The sequence below is a fragment of the Eretmochelys imbricata genome, chromosome 8, assembly GCF_965152235.1.
Source record: "Eretmochelys imbricata isolate rEreImb1 chromosome 8, rEreImb1.hap1, whole genome shotgun sequence".
NCBI lineage: Eukaryota > Metazoa > Chordata > Testudines > Cheloniidae > Eretmochelys > Eretmochelys imbricata.
The window spans coordinates 74,189,272-74,212,465 of NC_135579.1; the positions used below are offsets into that span (position 1 = coordinate 74,189,272).

General features: G+C 46.3%; 1 protein-coding gene across 1 annotated transcript in view; it reads left to right on the plus strand.

The window, feature by feature from the left end:
• The window catches only part of ABCA4 (ATP binding cassette subfamily A member 4), a 99,925-nt gene that overhangs the window by 55,226 nt on the left and 21,505 nt on the right, over positions 1-23,194 (plus strand). Inside the window, exons 20-36 of the mRNA XM_077825358.1 lie at positions 2,323-2,500; positions 3,378-3,509; positions 4,296-4,435; positions 5,306-5,443; positions 6,506-6,699; positions 7,561-7,651; positions 7,977-8,182; positions 8,608-8,656; positions 9,234-9,478; positions 9,925-10,049; positions 11,797-11,895; positions 13,093-13,282; positions 13,824-13,918; positions 15,825-15,857; positions 21,229-21,334; positions 21,450-21,524; positions 22,784-22,953. Of these exons, the coding sequence (XP_077681484.1) occupies positions 2,323-2,500; positions 3,378-3,509; positions 4,296-4,435; positions 5,306-5,443; positions 6,506-6,699; positions 7,561-7,651; positions 7,977-8,182; positions 8,608-8,656; positions 9,234-9,478; positions 9,925-10,049; positions 11,797-11,895; positions 13,093-13,282; positions 13,824-13,918; positions 15,825-15,857; positions 21,229-21,334; positions 21,450-21,524; positions 22,784-22,953 (2,266 nt within the window). The remainder of the gene's footprint in view (positions 1-2,322; positions 2,501-3,377; positions 3,510-4,295; positions 4,436-5,305; positions 5,444-6,505; positions 6,700-7,560; positions 7,652-7,976; positions 8,183-8,607; positions 8,657-9,233; positions 9,479-9,924; positions 10,050-11,796; positions 11,896-13,092; positions 13,283-13,823; positions 13,919-15,824; positions 15,858-21,228; positions 21,335-21,449; positions 21,525-22,783; positions 22,954-23,194) is intronic.

Here is a 23,194-nt window from a genome sequence, read left to right on the forward strand (position 1 = left end):
GTGAATTGTTCTGTCTCTACGGTGTGATGCTGACATTAGCTCCCATCTAAACATTCCTGAATAAGACCTGGTTGGTATTCAAGGGCCAGTGCCGCCTTCTGTGGGGAGACAGATGAGCTTTCTGCATGTGGTCCCCAGAGGAATCCATGGCAGCAAGCTGGTGATTGCACAGCAGATTCCACCACCACAGACAGCTAAGGGCTCAGCTCTCAGACTCTCTTGAAAAGCTAGAGGTAAAACTGGGGTCATGAGAGCTCATCCTCATGTAGGTATTGATGACCTGCATTCAGAGTGAATAGAAACAGGACAGTGCTTCAAAAGGAACAAGCCGGGCAAGGGGCAAAGGTCATTTTAGCAAATCTGCTTCTAGTACCTCTTTATCTTTGCTTTGCTCTGCTCATCAGCTCCCAAGTTCCAGCAGCTCTGAAACTGCAGTAGCAGGGGCTTTGCCTGTCACTAAAGGGAACAGCCTGCATTCCCCATTTTTGGCATGAGGTCTCCAGCCAGCTACATAGTAACTGGTGTGTGTGAACAGTACACAATAAAACAATCGCAAAGTTCAATTCAAAGTTCTACTTACCAGTAGGAGGGGCAGGGGCACTCTCAATGGGATTCAGAGCTGGCATGAGTGGGTGTAACTGGAGTTGGACAGTGGTGCAAAGGATAGATGAACTAGCAATAAGCCAATCCAGTTCAAGACAGCAGGGCACAGTCTAATGACTGGCATGAGATAAATCTGCCTTAGCTGGTGAACTTCAGGCAGTTTGCACTAAGCCCTCATCTACATTCCCAACAAACAACACAATGTTATCAACATCCACCTGTAGAGTCAGGAGAATGACCAGTCCTTAGCCCCACGGGAAAGCCAGCAGAGCAGAGGCGTCAGGATGGCCACAAAAACGGTGCAGAGTTTGGGGATAGACCCTCACAACACATGCATTAGCCTGAGTCCAGGAGTTTTACAGGCAAACGAGAAACGAACTCATGTCAAATGTAAGACTTGTGGTGGGAACTTGACCAATGTTCCCTGCAGATCAAGAAGAGTCAGGCTGCTGGAATCTGTGTGTGCGTGCTCCTGTCTTACCATTCAAACACGCACCAGGTATTCCAGGGTGTTTGGACTCAATCCAGTGAAGTACTGAGAGCCCTCGACTCCCTCGTGGTGCAAGACCCAAAGAAATGCTCTGCTGTGTCTTGTATTACAAAGCTGCACAGTCCAGTCCTGTGAGTGTAGCTGCTCTGCGGTGCCCAATAGACCCACCCTGCCACTTGGTGCTCCTCTGCTAGCTTTGTTTAGAATGGCAGACCCATGAGAGTTGCTGATGGAGACGGGGCTCACCAACAGGGTTGGCCACACCCAGGCAGCCTGGACTGCACCTCAGCACAGCCCTTCTGGGGGCTGAAAAGTGAAGTAAACCACAATTGCAGAATAACCCTCCCTGCAAATCCTTAAATGCGTTATGTAAATAGAAGTGCACAGGGTCTGTAGCATAAATATTCTCAACTCCTATCATTTGTCTTCATGTTTAATTTCCTTCAGATGGTCTTTGCTTTGCCTAGAACTTCATGGTGAAGTTTAAAATTATGCTTTTGTGATCCCTAGAGGAAATTCACCCCTGTGCAGAGCTCATCTTAAGTGGTACCTAGATCTTGGGCTGGCCCTCTGCCCAGTGTGAATTTCACCCCACTAGGATTAAAAGGAAGCTTTATTAAAGGTTCACGAGGTACCTACATATCACAATCAGCATAGATCCAGATTGGGGTGTGGGAGTTTTTAAAGCGTCAGTGGATAAATTGTAACCGATACTTGCAATCCCCCATAACTCAAGTCCGACCCCAGATGTACAGTACCTTCCCTCTTAACTTGTGTAAATTTGATTTTAAACATTAACTTTAATAAAAAATTAACAGCCTAGAAAAATAAAAGAAAAGGGACATCTGGGCTGATGACTTGACTGGCTTAGCTGGAAATATAGCTCCATCTCCAGGCTGGTTTAATCTCCCAGCACACAGACAGACAATGAAACCTAAACAATGTCTTTCTGTCACATATGAACAAACACAAAACACAGTCACCTTCATCTGCCTGAGTGAGTTGTGTCTCCACAAATCCTCTCATTTACCCAGGTAAATAAGGAATAACTCTATGGATGTCAATAAATCTACCCCAGTTCAAAACTGGTATGAGGGGACAACTGGGACCTGGGACTTTGTGCTGTAGTTTACACTGTGATTGTGCTGCTGTAAGCAATGATGTGCTGAGAGCTGTGGCCAGAGTGTGGCTCTAACTCCCTTTTCATTCTTGATTTCTTGCCTTTCAAGTAAACACCTTTTTTGAACCTGAGCCTCCAGACCTGATCCCGGGTGTGTGTGCGCAGAACCTGGTGAAGATTTTTGCAGGCAGACCCAAGCCAGCAGTGGATGGCATGAATGTTACTTTCTATGAGGGCCAAATCACAGCCTTCCTCGGCCACAATGGAGCTGGAAAGACAACCACCATGTAAGTGTTAGAAGAAGCTCTGGCTGTGCAAATCCAGGGCATTGCCCTGCTGCTCTTACCCTGAGTTCTGTAGAGCAGCAGGCTGATCTTTCCATTCTCCTAGCTTCTCTCTTTCCTAGCTACCACCTCTGCAACTAGCACATAAGGACAGGTTGTCCCCATGTAGGGACATGCTGACTATAGAAAAGGGAGAGCATGAAATACATGACAATCCAATTTAAAATGGCCCTAAAAAGCCTGGGGTTACATGTGTTTTCTGTTTGTACCCAGCAGGTAATACCAAATCCACACATTAGTGATCTACCATACAGTCTCCAACTCCTTTCAGTCTACAGCAAAGCAGAGTGCAGGTCAGGAGGGCAGGGTAGCCCTAGTATAACCCACGGGCAGCACTGTTACATGACGGCATTCAAGGCTTCGAACCATTATTCTGGATCTCTGCCACAGGGAGACTCATTCTAGGTCATGTGTAGTCAGGGCTGGGGAAACTTGCCTGGAGAACTGGTTTGAAAAGTACAAGTTCAGGTTAACTTGACTTAAACACTGTTTGGCCAGCCAACAAGGACCAGATCAAACTCTTGTGCAAACCAAGTTTGGAGTCAGTTTTCTAGCCTAGGTGAGGACCATATAGACAATTGATACCAAACCCAGAACCACACACTAGCAGAGTTACTGTACGCATTCCCAGGGTCTCACTTGTGTATTTTATTAGGACTAGATTTAGATGTGTCCATGCTTCCCAGTGGGAATGTGTTTCAGCAACCACCGGAATAAGAAGTCGTCATGTGCCACCTAGTGGCCCATGAAAGAAGTGTCTCTGCATATGTGAAACCTAAGGACTGTCCATTTGCTTTTTTTTCTTGTGTTGTTTGACCAGATCAATCCTAACAGGCTTGTTCCCACCCACATCTGGAACTGTCCTGGTTGGTGGCAAGGACATCCAGATGCATATGGACTCGATTCGGCAGAGTTTAGGCATGTGTCCTCAGTACAACATCTTGTTTAATCAGTAAGTGCCATCTGATGCCATACTCAAGAACTGAGCCCCTTCCACCCTGTCTGGATGTTTGGGATGTCCCCGAAGCCCATGTTGTTTCTCTGTGCTCTTCTGGCAGTACATGTAACTCAGACAGAATCCTCCTTCCTTCTTCTCCTGTCAGTATTTCTGAAGGACAGATACTATTTTACCCTTTCTACAATCCCCAAGAGAAGACACATGGGGGATGGAGGGCATGCAGGTCATATGCCCCCCTCTCCCCCCAGATTTGTTGCTTGGTTTGTACTGATAATGCTCACATGGACTGAGCACACTCAGTAACACTGCTGAAGCTGGCTGCCCACATTTTATTCCCCCCTCTCTCCCCACTATTGGCAGGCATGGGTCATCTGGGAATCCCCTACTTGCACTGGCTGGGCCCAGAGTTATTACTCAGGGGAAATAAGTGTTCCTGACATGGGTACTGCATTGTGGTAGGGCTTGGGAGGGACTTAACATAAAAATCAAAGCACACAATAATCCAGGGCCCAGTTCCTCAAAATCCTGGCAGTAGGCTGTGCTGATGGTTGGGGGTGCCATTTTGGAAAGACGGTAGGTGGGTAGGCAGAGAAGCAGCAAGTGCAAGGAAGGTCAGGGTGATCCTGAGGAGTTGCAGGCCAGCCAATGTTGGCGCATGTAAGGGACAAACCGGTTCCTCTCCTCAAAGGGGGTAATGCTATAATGAACTGACTGATGTTGGACCATGCAACCTGGTTCTTCATTTAAACTGTCTCCATGTCTTCCTGTCTGATTTCTCAGCCTCACTGTAGCAGAGCACATCTTGTTTTATGCCCAGCTGAAAGGGAGGTCTCGAGAGGAGGCTGTGTTGGAGATGGAGATGATGCTGGAAGATATAGGTCTTCCCCATAAAAGAAATGAAGAGGCTCAAAACTTGTCAGGTGCCCAAGGATTTGTTCTCAAAATCTTCTGCACCGTTTTTGTTCTATTACCATTTTAGTTCCATGGGGACAAATTCTGCCAATGATTCACACTAAGTAGTCCCTTACCTCTTGAGTAGTGAATTGGAGCCCCATGAATTTCAATGGGCTTGCTCAAGCAGTGTGGGTGGCAGAATTTGTCCATAAGGCATCAGCTGTGAGTGTACCTGTGATGTATAAAACTTACTTTAATGATGCTGAATAAAAATATATATTTATATACAAAAATATGTGTTCTCTTAACAACATAACGCAACCCCCACCACTATTCTGTGGTAATAGTCCAAAATGCAACACCTTCCCATACTGCTGCTTCAGTGTCCTGGGTGAATACCCTAGAATAATGTAATATTTTTATAAGGGCTGTTCATGTCATTTAAAAGGTAAAACTGTATGTAGTACAGTGTCAAGGAGGGGCAGCATGTGGGTGTAGTGATGGATACACCTATAACTGTCCAGAGTTGCAGGTTGGGTTAGATAAGTACTCAGGAGTTCTTATACTTCACTGATCTCTAGGTTCTGCAAATGTGGGCCGACAATATCATGAAAACAAACTTTCTTAGACCATCTCTAGAACTTCCTGCTTTGGCTCCAAGCTAGAACCAGAAAATGCAGACACTGCATGAAAATGAAAAAATTAAGCTAAATTTTTGGAACTACAGCAAAAATGTGTGTATTTGTTCAAGTTCTGGGCCAAGGTTCAGGAGTGAGAGTGGTTCTTATTTTACCTGGTCTCTCTCCAGCAGACACAATCAGCCGTCTATCATCACATGCTGCAATGTGTGCTGCTCTTCCTTCTCACTCCCACAGTTGTGTCCTTGCACTCTTTAGGTGGCATGCAGAGAAAGCTATCTGTTGCCATTGCCTTTGTTGGTGAAGCAAAGGTGGTCGTCTTGGATGAGCCCACCTCTGGAGTAGATCCATATTCCAGGAGGTCTATCTGGGATCTTCTACTGAAGTATCGCTCAGGTAACACGCTCCAGAGACGAAATCACTTTTTAAGCCCTTTCACAAATAAGCATGTCTGTTGCATAAGCTTTCATTAAAGTAAAGGGTATGAACATGCACAAACAGGTTACACGAGTGGTAAATTCACGTGAGCCACTTGTCTCATGACCTGAGGGTTTACGGTGGAGGTCAGAAAAGCTAGAGATATGATATAGCAACTTAATGTTACAAGGAGAGAGCAGGCTAAACTGTGCTCAGAGGGCCCAGTTCTGCTAATCTAACTCACACAGAGTAGAGTCATACTAGGCAAATGATCTAATTTATTTCAGTGGGACTCCTTAACAGTGTGAGGCACGACTCAGTGAGAGTAAGTGAGACAGAGCTGGGCCCAGAGCCGAACAGGTTTGGAAAAGTTTAGGTATCCTGCTGCTTGCACTTACAACTGCTACAGTAAGGAAGAGCTTCAGCTTCTTTCTGAACCTATCAAATGCCTCACTCCCGTTTAAAAAAAAAAATGAAGCTGTTCATTTCTGAGGATGAGTGCTGGAGAGATTTCTCATCAATGGGCCCAATTCTGTCACTCTTATTCATTGTGAGTAGTACTTTACTCTGTGACTAGCTCCATTCAGTGTGAGCTTCTTCCCACCCTGGGTTAGCCAGCCCCTAGTTCCTTTGTCAGCTTCTCCTTTTATGGATGCTCAAGCTAATATGTGTTAAACTATTGAGACGTGTTCAGTTATGTAACATATGTTCTGCAAAGTCATCCTGGGATGCAGCTGGCGGTGCTGTTATGGGTATCGCATGCTCATGGGCCTCACTGGGAGTTTGCCTGCTCATGTGGGAGCATCTGTCACTTCTGCAGCTCTTTGTTTTTAATTTGCGCACTTGCCATCTTGCCTGCATCGCCACTATTTGCCATGAATAAGGCCCAACCCTATAGGATCAACTCGTGATGAAATCTTTGGCTCTTATTCCTGGGAATGTCTTTCAGAAGTTCTCTATTGATCCCAGTAATCCACATACAGCCCTGATTGTACTGAAGGAACAGTACCTTGCAGAGCATCTCTGTATTCCTTCTCCTAGGCAGAACCATCATCCTCTCTACGCATCACATGGATGAGGCAGACATCCTTGGAGACCGGGTGGCCATCATTTCCCAAGGAAAATTGTTCTGCTCAGGCTCTCCTGTCTTCCTAAAGAACTGCTTTGGATCTGGCTTCTATCTCACCTTGGTTCGCAAGATGAAAAACACCCAAGGGGGAGGAGAATGGGGTTCAGTAAGTTCTCTTCTCCCTCGTTGCACAAGCAGTCTTCAAATATTCATTCACTGCAACAGATCAGAACCTGAGTAGCTGCTGTTTGTTGCTGTGGACAAAGGTGACTGTACAGTAAATGGTGTTTCCTAGGGAATAAGGCAATGAGAACATGAAAGTAGAGGACTATTTAGGGATTTAAATATTCACCTCTTAACAGAGCTTTTCCAGTTTTATGAATGTATATGCCTTAGGGCAGAGGGCTTTTCAAAGGCACAAATGGCAATTGGGCAGCCAGTTCTGGAGGCTGATGCCTATATGAAAATCTCTCCCCGCCCCACTTGCATTGAACATCTCCCTGTGGAGTCTCACTTGTCCAAGCATGAGTCCTTCTGTAATACACTAGATGTGATCATGTCTCCCTAGAGCAGGTAACTCAGGAACTATGGCGGCCTGCCACTTAGTCCTGGCAAAAGCAGTTCTCCAGCAACTCAGATAAGAGGGATCTGGATAGTTTTTGATCCTGTAGGTCCCAGTTTGTAAACCCCACTACATCATAGTGTCTGTATGTATGGCCGTTGTTCATTCAACTTCCCCAAGTAAATGCATGTAATTTAGAATTCCATGTGGTTACCACATGCATGGTGGTGTGATGCAATGCTTGTGTGAAATTTAATTTTTGTATGTCTTTTATGCTAGTCCTCAGACTGCAAGTCTGAGTGTGATATGTTCAAGATGTTTCAGCTAAGACAAATTTCTTACTGCCCTGAAGCTGTGTAAAGGCTGATGAAATAATCCCTGATGATAACACTCTTACACACTAGTTTGCATGCATTATATGCATCTGAAGCACTTAACATCCTCTTTCTTACTTATCTGTACTAGCACTCCCCTAGCTGTGGATCTCAGTGCTCATGTTCCTGTTCCAGGTGTGCACCTAAAGATACAGCGGAAGGTCCCGAGCGAGAACTGGATGGTAAGAATTGGGATCATTCATCTTGTCCAAGGCCTATTCTTCTGAAACATGGCTGTTTCTCCTAGTGTACTGCCACTTAAATCTTAGAGAACCCTGCTTTTGAGATTCCCTTTGTCAGCATTGTCTCAAATGCGTGTATTTTACTGTCACCTAGAAATCGCTAAGGCTTCTTGGTGGTTTTGCTTACCTTTTTTTGACAAACCGCTTGTCTGAGACATCTTGTAAGATCTTGGGCTCAGACTGTAAAGTGGAAGCTTGGGTCTTCCTTGACTGTAGACTAATAGTTTCAAACTCATTTTCTGAACACTGTTCTGACTCTTTACAGGGGATGTGAATGAGCTTACAGAACTGATTCATCATCATGTTCCAGAAGCAAAGTTAATTGAAAGTATTGGTCAGGAACTCATCTACCTTTTGCCCAGTAAAGACTTTAAACAGCGAGCTTATGCCAGTCTCTTCAGAGAATTGGAAGAAACCCTAGCTGACTTGGGACTCAGCAGTTTTGGGATATCGGACACTCCGCTTGAAGAGGTAATGGATGCTTTGAAATATTTGTCAGTCCTTCCAGAAATCCTTTTGGGAGATCTCAAGTTCCAAAACATGGCGCCATAGTAATCCCCTCAAAACCTAGCAAAACAAAGTAATGTCCATTGTAACACAGCAGATCTTTAGAGATGGGAATTCAGAAATAATTCAAACCTGGATGCCCATCAGATCTGTTTATAAATGGACCATGACTTGTTAGCCTCAAATGTTCCTCGCTTTTTATCTTGGTTTCTCTGCTTCCCCACACCTTTTTGCTTCCCAAGCAAATGCTAGCGGATCTTTGATTCTGTAGTTAGTGGCAGTACCCAGAGTTATTTGCAAATGTCATTTGAGAGGATGATGTCTAGCATCTCACAAGCAGGATGACTCCAAAGGTCTTACTAACCAAGAGGTGTGCATGTCTTTGGCAGGTTTTCCTGAAGGTCACAGCAGATGCTGAACCTGGATCACAGAATGCAGGTAGATATCCATGATATTCAGTGTCTGATGCTCTTTTCTTGGACATTCTGCATTCTGATAGCCTATTAAGAACGAGAATAATAGCTTCCAGTCCCATATGTCTTTCTGTTAATTATATAGCTGATCAGCAAGTGATGCTGATTTTGGGTTTGATCCATTATCCGAGAAGTCAATAGAAGTCAGATTTCCATTTTTGCTGGATCAGATCCTTAACCACAAAATCCATTCTCAAGTCTCTAAAGTATAAGTGGTTTTGGCATCCAGCACTCTGCTGTCTATCAGTATGTTCACCAGAGAATTGATTAACTCATCCATAGTGTTGAAAAAAGGGAAATGGAATAGAGAACTAAGGCTGCAGTAACCAGCCTGCCTGGTACCAGTTGATGGAGCAGCATTGCAATGGTTGTAATGCAAAACAATGTAGCTGACAGGAATATATAGGTTTGGGAATATCTGCTTCCACCGGGCTAAACTTCTGAAGGAGCTTACCCAGCAATGATGAACAAGGTTGAAATAGCCTCTCAGCCCCTCCTCCTAGGGAGTAATGCACATGATCACTTCAATTCCCAAAACTCAGGAGGTGCTCAAGAAAATGGCTTCACTCTCAGAAAAACCTGCATTGAGCAAAAAGAGAAGGCTGAACAACCCCCTTTGGAGACCAATGGAGCCTCTCGAACACCTGCAGGCCGAACAGGGGATGGGAGTGAAGGCAAAGGGTCCCGGCAGAATAAAGGTTCTCAGCTTGTCCGTCAGCAAATCAAAGCACTGCTCATCAAACGGTTCCACCGTGCTACCCGTAGCCGTAAGGACTTCCTTGCTCAGGTACCACTCGTTCCTTCATCACTGTCACTGAGTCTTGCCTAAAGAGTCCTCAGCACTAGTGGCCACAGGGATACCTCCATCAAAAGCAAGGGTGGTGATGATGACAGGTGCCAATGTCCTTGTGAAAGCTGTTCCAATTAATATCCCAGCTGTTCTGCAACTGACACTCAAGCACATATACACACACTATAGACTCTCTCTCTCTGCAGTTTGCCTCCTCCAAAATGTTTTGCTTTGATTGAGACTGTCCCTGATATAGTCCATGTTGGTAAAAACCAGCACTATGGCAGCTCTGGCTGCTGGTAGTGCTGGGAATGAAATGGTGGTGTCTGAGAACAGAAGTAGGCCTGATCCATGTGCTCTTGCTGTCCCTCCTTTGTGTATGTGTGTTCTGAGCTGTACGCAAATGTTATTGCACATTATGATGTTTTTCCTGTTCCCTGCAGATTGTTCTCCCAGCTACTTTTGTGTTGTTAGCTCTAATACTTACAGTTATTATCCCTCCATTTGGAGAATATCCCAGCTTAATACTACATCCTTGGATCTATGGATACCAGATTACTTTCTTCAGGTGAGAGGAATCGTTTTTTAAACTAGATCTCCTTTCCTCCTTAGCATTTAGGACTGCTGGGTTATATCTGCTGTTTCTTGGGCCTTATTCCCCTCTGACTTATCCCAGAATAGTTCATTAACATGAAATTAGCATGAGTGGAGAATCCAGCCCATTGTGTCTATTGTCTTACTGCAAAAGAATGGTTCTCAAACGTTTTCATATTGTGAATGGCCTATCTCCCAACCTCCATGTGCCAAATCTAGTGTTTGTGTTTAAAGTGTCCTGTTCCCCTCTAGTACCTGGTCCAATTAGAGTACTAAAGCCAACAACTTCCAACAAGTTACGGAGATGTTCCTTTAGCTCCAGTGGTAGATCTGTGCTTTGGTGCTGAGGGTTGCAGCTTCAAAACCTGCAGATGACGTACGGTGGGGGTTGTTATACTTAGTTATATGTACTATTTGGACAATGCTAAAGAGAAGATGAAAGTAAACTTGCTTTGATGTGAGGGGTGCTGCTGCTGCTTGGCTGTGTCCCTCCCATTTTGGTAGCTGCTGCTTTCCATTTCCTGGGCATAAGATTTTACATTTGCCAGTACTCAAATTCTGTTCATTAGCTGCCAAACCCCTAGGTCACTTGGCAGTTTGCCTGTGACTTCCTGTGTATTTACTACCCTTTGTGTTGTCCACAAATATGATCACAATTGAATTTACACCAAAGAAACATTTGACAAAGATATAAAGTATGCATCATGCAGGGTGCAGAGAAACACATTTGTTTTTAGTTTATCAGGTGAAAAATGTTTCTTTTAACCGTAAGAGTCCTAGGCTGGACTATAACCATCAGAAAGCATCAGTACTTGAAGGCTGTAATGATTGTGAAGCATTTGTACAAAGTAGCTTAACTGATCCCCTAGTGGTGTGTGGAGCACAGTTTGAAAATCACTGGTATATAGCACCTGGCACCGGCAGCGCGCTAATGTTGTTAGATACTTTGTTGACATGGTTAGAATTCTTTCTTTGGCCTCATCCTATTAAAAAGAGGGGATGTGATACTTGTCCTATGATTTCTCTGTGTTTGCTGAGTTCCAGTATGACAGTTTATTCTGGGTGGGTCTGAGATGAAGATCAGCGTTCACTCGTGAGTGCGATGATCCCAAGCTTACAAAGGGGAGTGTGTATTTGTATTAAGTGTATGTTAAAATTGGTGGTTTGGTCTCAGGAAAAAAATGGCCATTTCTTTGACCTTTAAGCCCTCTTGGAATCTTTCTAAGGTTTGTGTATCATATCCTATTAAAGAGACTAGATTATCAGCATCTAAGAGGAGTCTGCCTAGAAGAAGCTATGTGTCTACCAGCGGCGTATTAACGCCTAGGCCGACAAATTTGCAGGGGCAGCAAATTTATAATAGCAGCCAGAGGTTTGCGCCCTCCGCCCCCGCTCCAACTCCACCCATTCCCCGCCACCTCCTTGCCCCAAATCCCCGCCCCGGCCCCGCCTCCTCTCCTGAGCGCACCGCGTTCCCCCCTCTTCTCCCTCCTTCACAAAGCTGTTTCGCGCACAAACACTGGCAGGGAGCGGGGAGAAGCAGGACCCGGTCGTGCGCTCGGGGGGGTGGGGGGGAGCAATTATTTCAGGGCCTGGGGCGGCAAAATCTTTAAGCCGCCACTGGTGTCTAGCTGTGTGATGCTGTCACCAGCTGGTTTTGTGTATTCTACTTCTGCAGTCTGACAGGTTTTTATACAGTAAATCTTGTGCAATCTCCTTAGCAATGAGCAGCCTGGCAGTGAGCAGATGGTTTCCCTCACTGATGCCTTCCTGAATAAGCCAGGATTTGGAAATCGTTGCATGAAGGAAGAGCCTCTTCGGTAAGTCATTGGATATTCTCTCTTGAAGAAGAAATTGTCCCTTGTAAGATATAACCAGTGGGGTGCGGATACCACACTGAGAGTGATGTGGGCTAGCTTTTCACTGAAACACATGCTCCATCTTTAGTCCTGGCAATGATGTTTGGAGATGACAACAAATAGTGAGAAAATAATGCAATCAGGCTAAGAACAAGTCACACTTTTATATATTTATAGATAGAAGACAGCAAAGGCGGCTACAACAATTACTTAAGTGGAAAAGTAACTATTAGGGAAGTAACTGTGAATTTTTAACTGTTTGCTCTGAAAAAAATGTCAGTCACACTATGTGCCTTGGCTCTTAAATTCTTCTCCCTCTCCCACCCTTTCTTTTCTTCCCCCTATGCCCCTGCATGTGTGTCCTTGTTGCCTGCACCCCTTCACTGTCCTTTCTCCTGCTGCCCACTGCCTGATTCCTTTCTCCTCTTTGGATGTTGCCAGCCCATTGGTGGCTCCTGTTTCATCTCCTTTCCTCTATATAGTGTAGCACGACTTAAAACTTAGGTCAATATAACAGCTGTGTTAAGGGGATCTGAAAAATTCATGCCCCTGCATACTGTAGCTGTGCTTACCTATCCTCTGGTGGAGATGCAGCTTGGCTGACAGAAGAATGCGTCTGTTGACCTAACTACCATCACTTGGGGAGTTGGTGTTCCTCCCCGTTCTGCTGCTGTAGGTTGCCTAGCTACAGGGCCATGGTTAAGCCACCAGGGTCCCTGTAGTGTAGGTATGGCCTAAGTGAGAACAAGATGAAGCTCGAAGCATTGAGGATGGATGGGAGGTACAGTGTGATGAGAGAGCAAGGGAGGAAGGATGGTCTTAGAATAGAGAGCTAGGAGAAAATGGTTAAAGTCTTGGCTCTGCCACCGATTTAATGTGTGTCAATGGGCAAATCACTTAACCTCACTGTTCCTCAGTTCCCCAGCTGTAAAATGGGGACAATAACCTCACAGGTGTGGCATTTGAGTCACAGGTGTTTATCAAGCACTCTAAGGTTCTCTGACTGGGAGATACTCTTCTCATTGGTAACGACACACTGCAGGGGAGGAGTGCAAAAGGAGCAAACATCTCAACTACAGTGGCATTTTTTCATGTGTTTATGATCTCTGGTGAGCTATATGACGGCGCTGTTAAGAGATACTGTGTTCCTCTGTACAGGGACTACCCATGCAGTAATATGTCAACTGCCTGGAGCATACCACCTATTCCTCCGAACGTAACCAACCTGTTTCTGACCCACAAATGGAGCCCTGATGACCCTTCTCCCTCCTGCAGCTGCAGCACTCGCAAGAAGCTTGCTATGCTCCCGGAATGCCCGGCGGGAGCTGGAGGCCTTCCTCCCGCACAGGTACCGTGCAACGGCCACATACACCTCTAAAGCCACCCCAGTCAGTTGGGCGGTGAGGTTATGTGATAAATAAACTACACTGCCTGTTTTTGTAGGGAAGAAAGTGCTTATCCAGCAAAATATGTGTGTGTGAATCATTTAGTAAACAGCACTGCGTTAGGAATGGAAGAGATGGGAAATACATTTTCCCCTGCTCTGAGCCTGGATTCTGGATGACTGGGTAGAGTTAGCAAGCAGGTAAAGTTTCAGAGTGAATCCAGGATGGCTTGTTTCAAGCCTTGCAGACTTCTGTGGAACTTTCACATGATTTCCCCTCAAACCCCAGTGAAGCACAGAGTTGACTCAAACCCAGGTGGAACTTTTTGGTTTCAGCGGTGTTGGGAATCCACACAAATCAAAGCTAGATAAAAGTTACTTTCAGGTGAGATCCCGTGAACTAAAACCAACGGTGTGGTTTTTCCAGACAAACACCCACTTGATGGGCTTAGGGACTATAACTGGTTGGTTTGCGCTAACTGGTTGAATTTTCTTTGCCTCCCAGAGAGTGCAGCGCAGCACAGAAATTCTTCAAGATCTCACCCACAGAAACATTTCTGATTTCCTGGTGAAAACTTATCCCAGTCTGATCAGAGAAAGGTAGGGGTCATTCTCGCTGAGAGGTTTCTATTTGCTTGTCACATTCCGCATAGAATACACATTTGTGATATCCTCAGTAGCAGTAATATGACATAGCACTTTATTCGCTCACAGTGTACAGCCATTAACCCTCACCAGCCTGGGAGGTAGATAAGGATTACTATCCTTCCTGGGTGGGATTAAACTGTACCAATATAAGCACTTTATACCACTATAACTGCATCCACCCTAAGCAGCTTGTACTGCTTTAACTGTACCTGTATGGCCAGAGCAGTACAACTTTTATGTGTGGACAAGCCCGTAGAGGCAGATCTGGGATTAGACTTCAAGGGTACATGTACTCTGCAGTGTAAGCCTTTCAAACTCAAGCTCAAATCTAACCCCTCCCCCCACTCCTTTCCATCTACACACAAATTGTATTAACCCAGATCCCAGGAGGGTCCAAGCCTGTGTCAAGCTGGGATCCAGGGATTCAAGCCCTATTGCTTTGCAGTGTGGACTCAGCCCCACTGGGCTTGCGCTCTTGACATCCACTGACCTTTTTAGTCCTCTGGACAGTCAAGTTTTCCCACACTGCATCACAAACAAAGGGGTAGAGTGGTCACATTTTGGGAGGGCACTAGGAAGACTTGGGATATAGGTGGTTGGACATGGACCCACATAATGCAGTATAGACGCTGGAGACCCAGGGTTCAACAGTTCCTAACCTGGGGATATGAATGAGTGTGGGTGCTTAAGCCCTAGGTTAACAAACCCGGGGTCTGCTAACTTGAGTTCTACTAACTCTGGGCTTACATTGCAGTGTAGACATAACCCAAGAGTAGCTGACTCCAAGGACATGTCTACACTGCAATAAAAAACCTGCGGCACCAAGTGTCAGAGCCTGGGTCAGCTGAGTTGGGCTCATGGGGCTCAGGCTCTGAGGCTAAAAACTGCAGTTTAGCTGTTCAGGCTCGGGCTCGGACCAGGGTCTCCAGCCCCAGCCCAAATATCTACACTGCAGTTTTATAGTGCCACAGACTCAGCCCCATGAGCTTGAGCCCCAGCTGCGGTCACGCCACAAGTCTTTTATTACAGCACAGACATACCCCAAGATCAGAGTTCAGTCTGTGCTATCTTTCCAATACTCCCCGCACTGCTTGAAATGTCCTTGAGATTAACTATCCTAAGGTGTTGTTTTCTCACTAGCACCTGCCCTCCTTAGGAGACACCATGAACTCTTGTGATGTGTTGGTATAAACCATTTTGATGTTGATTCAAGATAGAGCTAAAGGTAACTGTGTGTGACCTTACAAATCGTTTGCTCACCTCTGCTTAATCTGAAGATGCCTTCAGTCTCCATTCTTCCCTCTTCTGGCCCTTATCCTGGTATGAACCTTGGCAGCAATAAAAAAGCAAAAAGCCCACTCCAGAAAGTTTATGGACTCCTGATGATAAATCCCCATCTCAGTGTCATCAACACTCAGTATGCCCATAGAGGCCTCAGTTCCGCAGAGCACTTAAGTACATGCTTAATGTTCATCTGAGCCAGAGCAAGCCATTTAGGGTATGTGTATGCAACATTTTGGAACAAGCCTCCTGGCACTGGTCAACAGACTGGGGCTAATGGAGCTTCTGCTAAGTGCTCTAAGAATAGCTGAATAGACAGAGCTTTGAAGATGCACCAGGACCTGGACCTTGGGCTCTGAAGCCTGTCCCTCTCCCTAGGCTTCAGAGCCTGGGCTCCAGCCCCAGCTGTAACTTCAAGGTGCTGTCTGTACAGCTGTTTTTAGAGCATGAGAGCAAGCCCCCCCTAGCCTGAGTCAGTCAGCCAGGCTGGGAGGCTCACTCTCTCTCCTTCAAAATGCTGTGTAGACATACCCTTAGTTTGATCTGAAACGCTTCATAATCTCCTTTTCTGTTGCAGTTTGAAGAGTAAATACTGGGTCAATGAGCAAAGGTAGGAAACTGATTTATCAACTACAGTGGTAAATAAACAAAGCAGTGATTTTTCTGTTTAACTTTGGAACCTAAAAATGTTTCCCCGAATGGGAGAGGTGAATTGTGGCAGATAGCATAGGGTAGACAAAGGGGTGGCTACAGAAACTAGTATGCTGCATGAGTTAAGGATGGAGGTCATTGGGGAATTGACAGCAGCATTATTGTATTCAACTGGAGCTGCCCCCAGCAGCTGTGAAGGCCCTACGCACACAAGGAAACCAGCACCAGCTTCATTTTCTCCCAGGCCAGGTGCAATCTCATGTCTCTGACTCAGTGTGTTCCCATGCCATTTCCCTGCTTTGACTTTTTCTCATCCTATCCACCTATTGTTTCTCTCATTAACACCCCATGAATGCTTGAGATGCTCCCTTGCACTAAGTTAATGAGGTGTTAAGAAAACAATAGGTAATCAGGTGCTTCAGGTATCCATGCAGTTGGGTTATTATGTCTAAGAAAAGGGGGGAGCCAGAATTGAAATGGTCAAGTTTCTAAATTGTTTTGATCTATAGATTTCACAAGGTACAAATCACTATCCTTTTTTAACAGTGTTTGTCAGAATAATCCCATCACTTTAAAATCAATCTGGTTTTATCTACACTGGCAAGTTTCTGCGCAGTGAAGCAGCTTTCTGCGCTGTAACTCCTGAGGGGCACACGCTGCCAAGCCACTTCGTGCACAGAAACTGCGCAGTTGCAGCGCTGTAAAAAAACCACCCCAACGAGAGGCGTACGGCTTCCTGCGCCAGGGCTGCAGCACCGCAGCGCCAGTGTAGACACCCTGGTTGATTACAGCGCTGCGATTGGCCTCCGGGAGGTGTCCCACGATGCCTGTTCTCGCCTCTCTGGTCATCCGTTTGAACTCTACTGCCCTGCCCTCAGGTGACCATCCGTGAGCCCCGCCCCTTAAATTCCTTCGGAATTTTGAAAGTCCCCTTCCTGTTTGCTCGGTGATGCGTGCAGTGGTCTCAGCGCATCTTTCCAGGTCACCATGCCTGCTCCACGCACCAGGCGATCCCCCACTTGGAGCAATGCCGAGCTGCTGGACCTCGTCAGCATTTGGGGAGAGGAGGACGTCCAGTCCCAGCTGCTCTCCAGCCATAGAAATTATGATAACTATGGTCAGATTTCACGATGCATGACAGAAAGGGGCCATGACCAGGACACACTGCAGTGCAGGGTCAAAGTGAAGGAGCTGCAGAACACCTACCACAAGGCGTGGAAGGCAAACCGCTGCTACGGTGCTGTGCCCATGAGCTGCAGGTTCTACAAAGAGTTGGATGCGATACTCGGCAGCGACCCCACATCCACTGCGAAGACCACTGTGGATACTTTGGTGGCTCGCATGCCAGTTGAGAGTGGACTGAGCCAGGAGGAGGAAATCTTGGACAAGGATGTGGAAGGGGAGGGGGACCCAGAGGTAGAGGAGGTCTGACATGCATGCAGCCAGGAGCTCTTTTCTACTGCAGAGGAGGCTAGCCAGTCACAGCAAAGCACAAACAGGAGAGGAGGCCCCTGGTAAGTGTCCTTGATTTTGGCAATTGCTGAAGTGAATTGTTGGGGGAAGGAGGGTTGCAGAAAGTAGGTTTGTGTCTGTATGATGCGCGTACCACCACATGCCTAGTCTGAGAGTGGAACAGGGTGTTAATTGACTCCCTCACTTCACGGAAATCTGCCTCCGAGATCTCCATGAAACTCTCAGGGAGATACTGGGCAATCCACTGCCGCAAGTTCTTTGGCAGAGCTTCTTTGTTTCTTGTCCCATTAAGGGTAACTTTCCCGTGCCACTCTACCATCACTGGGGCTGCGGGGATCATTGGGGCACACAGGCAAGCCACATAAGGGCCAGGGCAGAAGCCACAGTCTTGGAGTAGACCCTTCCTTGATTCCCTGCTCACCCTCAGCACTGAGATATCTTCCATAATGAACACAACCTGTGGAAAATGTGGGGACAGGAATGATTATAAGCCCTCCCCTCCCACACAGTGCTGGCTCTCCCCAAGAGCCGTATGCCCAGTGTACAGTGCAGTCCTGGAACACTCATTTCCCCTGCCCCTGCAGTTACTCACCATTTTGGGGGTCTTGTGGCTCATGTGTGCTTGCCTGGGGTCAGCCGGTCAGTGATAGGTATGTGAATGTTTTAAATCACTGAAAGAAAAGGAGGACTTGTGGCACCTTAGAGACTAACAAATTTATTTGAGCATAAGCTTTCGTGAGCTACAGCTCACTTCATCAGATGCATTCAGTGGAAAATACAGTGGGGAGATTTATATACACAGAGAACATGAAACAATGGGTGTTACCATACACACTGTAACCAGAGTGATTACTTAAGGTGAGCTATTACCAGCAGGAGAGCGGGATGGGGTGGGGGGGGACCTTTTGTAATGATAATCAAGGTGGGCCATTTCCAGCAGTTATCAGATGTTTTTGTCAACTACTGGAAATGGCTCACCTTGATTATCACTACAAAAGGTGTCCCCCCCGCTCTGCTGCTGGTAATAGCTCACATTAAGTGATCACTCTGGTTACAGTGTGTACGGTAACACCCATTGTTTCATGTTCTCTGTGTATATAAATCTCCCCACTGTATTTTCCACTGATTGCATCCGATGAAGTGAGCTGTAGCTCACGAAAGCTTGTGCTCAAATAAATTGGTTAGTCTCTAAGGTGCCACAAGTCCTCCTTTTCTTTTTGCAAATACAGACTAACACGGCTGCTACTCTGAAACCTGTAATTAAATGACTGAGTTAGTGGTCTCTGTGTGGCAAATAATACTGCTTCTGTAAAACGTTGCATTTTGGCTTCACAGAGATGACCTTGGGAGCCCAGCCTCCCTCTCTGTTATCATGGGCTGAACGGCTGCACGGAATTAGAAGGTGGCCATGAAGAACTAAAGAGGACTTTCTGCATGATGTCATGATGCACTCCACGGCCGAAAAACAAGAATTGAAGGAGTGGCAAGACAGCAAGAAGAGGGACTGAAAGGAGAAAGCAGCGCGCCAGAATGAAGCCACCAAGCGGCTCTTAAATGTTATGGAGCATCAAGTGGACACGCTCCAGGCACTACTAGCACTGCAAACCGAGCAGCTCCGTGCCCGCCCTCCCCTGCAGCCGCTGTCGCAAAACTCTTTCCCATGCGCCCCCCCGACATGGTCAACACACTTATCAACCTCCTGGCTCCAGTCTCTACCTGCTGCATTCCACTCCTCCCCCATCACAGTCCAGCCCTGCAGCCTCCCAGTACCCCCTGCGCTCAACACCGGTCCCTCCGCAGTTTAGCCCTGCTGAAGTACAGTACCCGCTGTACTGTATTCCAAAGGACAAAGTTGCATATGATACCTGGGCATACACAAATCTTTAACCGTCCTGCGGCTGACCCTCCCTCCCCACATCCCCCACAGTGCTGATGTGTTTTTTTGTTTGTCTCTCTCCTCTGGTGGTTGTTTTTTAATAAAAGAATTGTTTTGGTTTGAAAGCCATCTTATTCCATCAATTGGAAGCAAACGGCCCTGCAAAGCAACAGGCAATTTTCTTAAACCTTCACAGTGCAGCATCTGCACCAATCACAATCACCTCCTAGCATTACAAGCACTGCATTCCCGAGCATAGCAACAAGTATTAGTGGCTTTCAGCTTCAAATTGCTGCCTCAAGGCATCCCTGATCCTTATGGCCCCCTTGCTGCCCCCCTCTAATAGCCCCGGTCTTTGGCTGTTCAAATTCAGCCTCCAAGCACTGAGCCTCAGCAATCCAGCTGTGGTAAAAGTAAAATTGAACTCTTACTGGTACAGGGGTCGGCTCTCTCCCCCCACACCATGCCCCCGGAAAGGGCGGGGCCTCAAGCAGAAGGGGCAGGGCTGGGAGTCAACATCCCCCAGCCAGCCCATCTGCGCTGCCTGGCCCGCACCACCCAGGGCTCCAGCGGCAATTTAAAGGGCCCAGGGGTCCGGCCGTTGCCGCAGTGGCAGCCGGACCCCCAGGCCCTTTTAAATCGCCAGCCCCGGGGCAGCTGCTCCTTTGATTCCCTGCTTGCAGCTTGCTGAACAGGCCAGTGTTCTGAAAGATGCATGAGTCATGCACCTTTCTGGACCAGCCTGCGTTAATGTCTGTGAAACACCCACGTTGATCTACAAGCGCCTGGAGAACCATTGAGAAATACCCCTTGCGATTAATGTGCTGGGTGGCTAGGTGGTCTGGTGCCAGAATTGGAATATGTGTGCCATCTATTTCCCCTCCACAGTTAGGGAAGCCCATTTGTGCAAAGCCATTCACAATGTCATGCACATTGCCCAGAGTCATGATCTTTCAGAGCAGGATGTGATTAATGGCCCTGTACACTTCCGTCTACATGAGCCCAGTGGTCGACTTTTCCACTCCGAACTGGTTAGCGACCGATCGGTAGTAGTCTGGAGTTGCCAGCTTCCACAGTGCAATCGCAACGCGCTTCTCCAACGACAGGGCAGCTCTCGTTCTCGTGTCCTTGCGCTGCAGGGCTGGGGCGAGTTCATCACGCAGCCCCATGAATGTGGCTTTCCTCATCCGAAAGTTCTGCAGACACTGCTCATCATCCCAGACATGCATCACGATGTGATCCCACCACTTGGTGCTTGTTTCCTGAGCCCAAAAGCTGGGTTCCACTGTAGTCAACACCTTCGTGAATGCCACAAGCAATTTCATGTCATAGCTACTACGCATGGCGAGATCAATGTCGCACTCCTCTTGCCTTTGTAGTTTAAGGAATAACTCCACTGCCACTCCTGACGTGTTAGTCAGAGTGAGCAGCATATTGGTCAACAGTGCAGGATCCATTCCTGCAGACCGAAGAGGCAGAGCATGCAGTACACAAACCATTGAAAGATGGTGCCAAATGCCGACGGAAGCAAGGAATAGCTGGGATGCAAAGCAATGCATCATGGGGCATTGGGACAGGACCCAGGATGCCCTGAGACCCCCTCTGCCTTCGCACAACTCTTAGTGGCAGAAGAGGAAGAGATGCTGTTTTGGATAGCTGCCCAGAGTGTACCTCTCCGAGTACCGATGCAAACAACGCAAGTGTGAACACGCTATTGCGTAGGCAGCTGACAGTGTGAACACACAACAGAGGTTTCCCTTCCCTTCCCTTCCCTCTCTGAACAGCAATGTAACTGCCAGTGATATAACTCTGACAGTGTAGACATACTTGCAAAATCTCTAAGAGCTATGTGGTTTGTTAGCGAATGGAGGCTTTTACACATAAATTATGTATCTAAAGCAAACATTTACTAAAGCAGCTTTTAGTATTTCTGTTGACTAGAGAGATTTGGATCTATAATATAAGTATGCTCTTCTGCTAGGTATGGAGGAATTTCCATTGGAGGAAAACTCCCAGTCCTTCATGTCACTGGAGATCAAATTGTTGATTTTTTGAGAGATCTTGGCCAAATGATGAATATAACAGGGGTAAGCAGGAATATTTTGTCTGTTTGTTAAAATACAGCAAGCAAATGTTACAAATGCGTAGAACCAAAATCTCATTCTGCTGGCTGATTTTAGACTTTGTTTTCTTGACTTTTAGGGTCAAGCCGCGATGTCTGTTGCTAAAGAAATGTCTAATTTCCTTAAATACATGGAAACTGAAGACAATATTAAGGTATGTGGGGAGGATAATCTGAAAACACACTGCTGTTTTGGAGCCAGATTCCACTCTGTAAGAACATTATTGTCCGTAGCTAAAAAGAGAGTTTAAATGTTATGTCCGTTTCTTGTATGCAGTGTTGTAGCTGTGTCGGTCCTAGGATATTAGAGAGATTAAGGTGGGTGAGATAATATTTTTTATTGGACCAACTTCTGTTGCTAAGAGAGACAAGCTTTCAAGCTTATACACAGCTCTTCTTCAGGTCTGGGAAACCTATTTATTCAGAGTGGCACAGCTAACTACAAAGTGGAACAGTAGTTAATACATATTAGCACAAGTAGTTAATACATATTTCCAGGGACCACTTCACCTTGAATGGTTCCTTGAAATACATGCTAAACAATCTAAACGTGCTAAATGTGCTAAACAACCTGATCCACCTTGTATTAAGTTGTGACACTCTCAGGTTATGACTATTCCACCCCCCTGAGAGACACAAGTTACGCCAGCATAAGCAGTAGTGTGCACAATGCTATGTAGCAGGAGAGCTTCTCCTGCCAACATAGCTTCCGCCGCTCATGGAGGTGGGTTTTTTATGCTGACAGGAGAGCTCTCTCCCATCAGCATAGAGCACGCTGCGCCGCTGTAAGTGTAGACATGCCCTGAGTCAGGGGTGCGGCAGCACCCCCTGGTTTTAAGAGGTTTCCATCATATACAGGGTTCAGCACCCCCACTATAAAAATTGTTCCAGTGTCACTGCTCTGAGTAAGTTTCCCAGATCTGAAGAAGAGCTCTGTGAAAGCTCAAAAGCTTGTCTCTCTCACCAGCAGAAGTTGGTCCAATAAAATATATTACCTCACCCACCTTGACTCTGTAATGTCTGTTTCTTATAAGTAATTTTACTGGACACACTTGATACATGCAAAGTTATGTTTAATGTAGTAGTTTTCTATTTTGTTTTGTTATCCTGTTGCCATTCTATACACTTTCGAAGAATATCTTTCAGGTATTAAAAAGCTGACTTTGTAAAATCCATTGCCCCATTGTTGGAAAGCTTTTTTAAAACCAGTGTTTTGGAATGATCTCACTAAAATACAACGTGTGGGCTCCCCCTGCTGGGTCACTTCAGGTATCTAACAAACCCTCAGAGCTATGCACATTCCTGTTGACATTTTCCATCTGAGAAGTAAACAAAAGGCAGCCATGTGGCCTCCTGCTGCTCTGTGTTAGTAGTGCAGGCTGCTTAAAACACTTTTGCTTTCTGGCTCTTATAGGTGTGGTTTAACAATAAAGGCTGGCACGCCATGGTAAGCTTTCTCAATGTAGCCAACAATGCAGTCCTGAGAGCCAATCTGCGACAAGGCCAAGCTCCTGAGGAATATGGGATCACTGCAATAAATCATCCTCTGAACCTCACCAAGGAGCAGCTCTCAGAAGTCACTGTGTAAGCTGCAGTAGTTTCCCTGGATTCTTTCACACATTTATTTCTCTTCCTCTCCATTCAGCCTATTCCCACCCCCCGCTTCATCCCTGAGAGCTCAACCACCAAGTTGAAGCTTGAATGGTATAGTTTAATTCATGGCATATGTTTTTATGTGCCATTTGCATGGGGACCCTTTCCTTCAATTTTATCATAGTCAGAAGTTAGGTAAAAAATCTCTTCTGTGTTCTTTGCCTGTGAGACA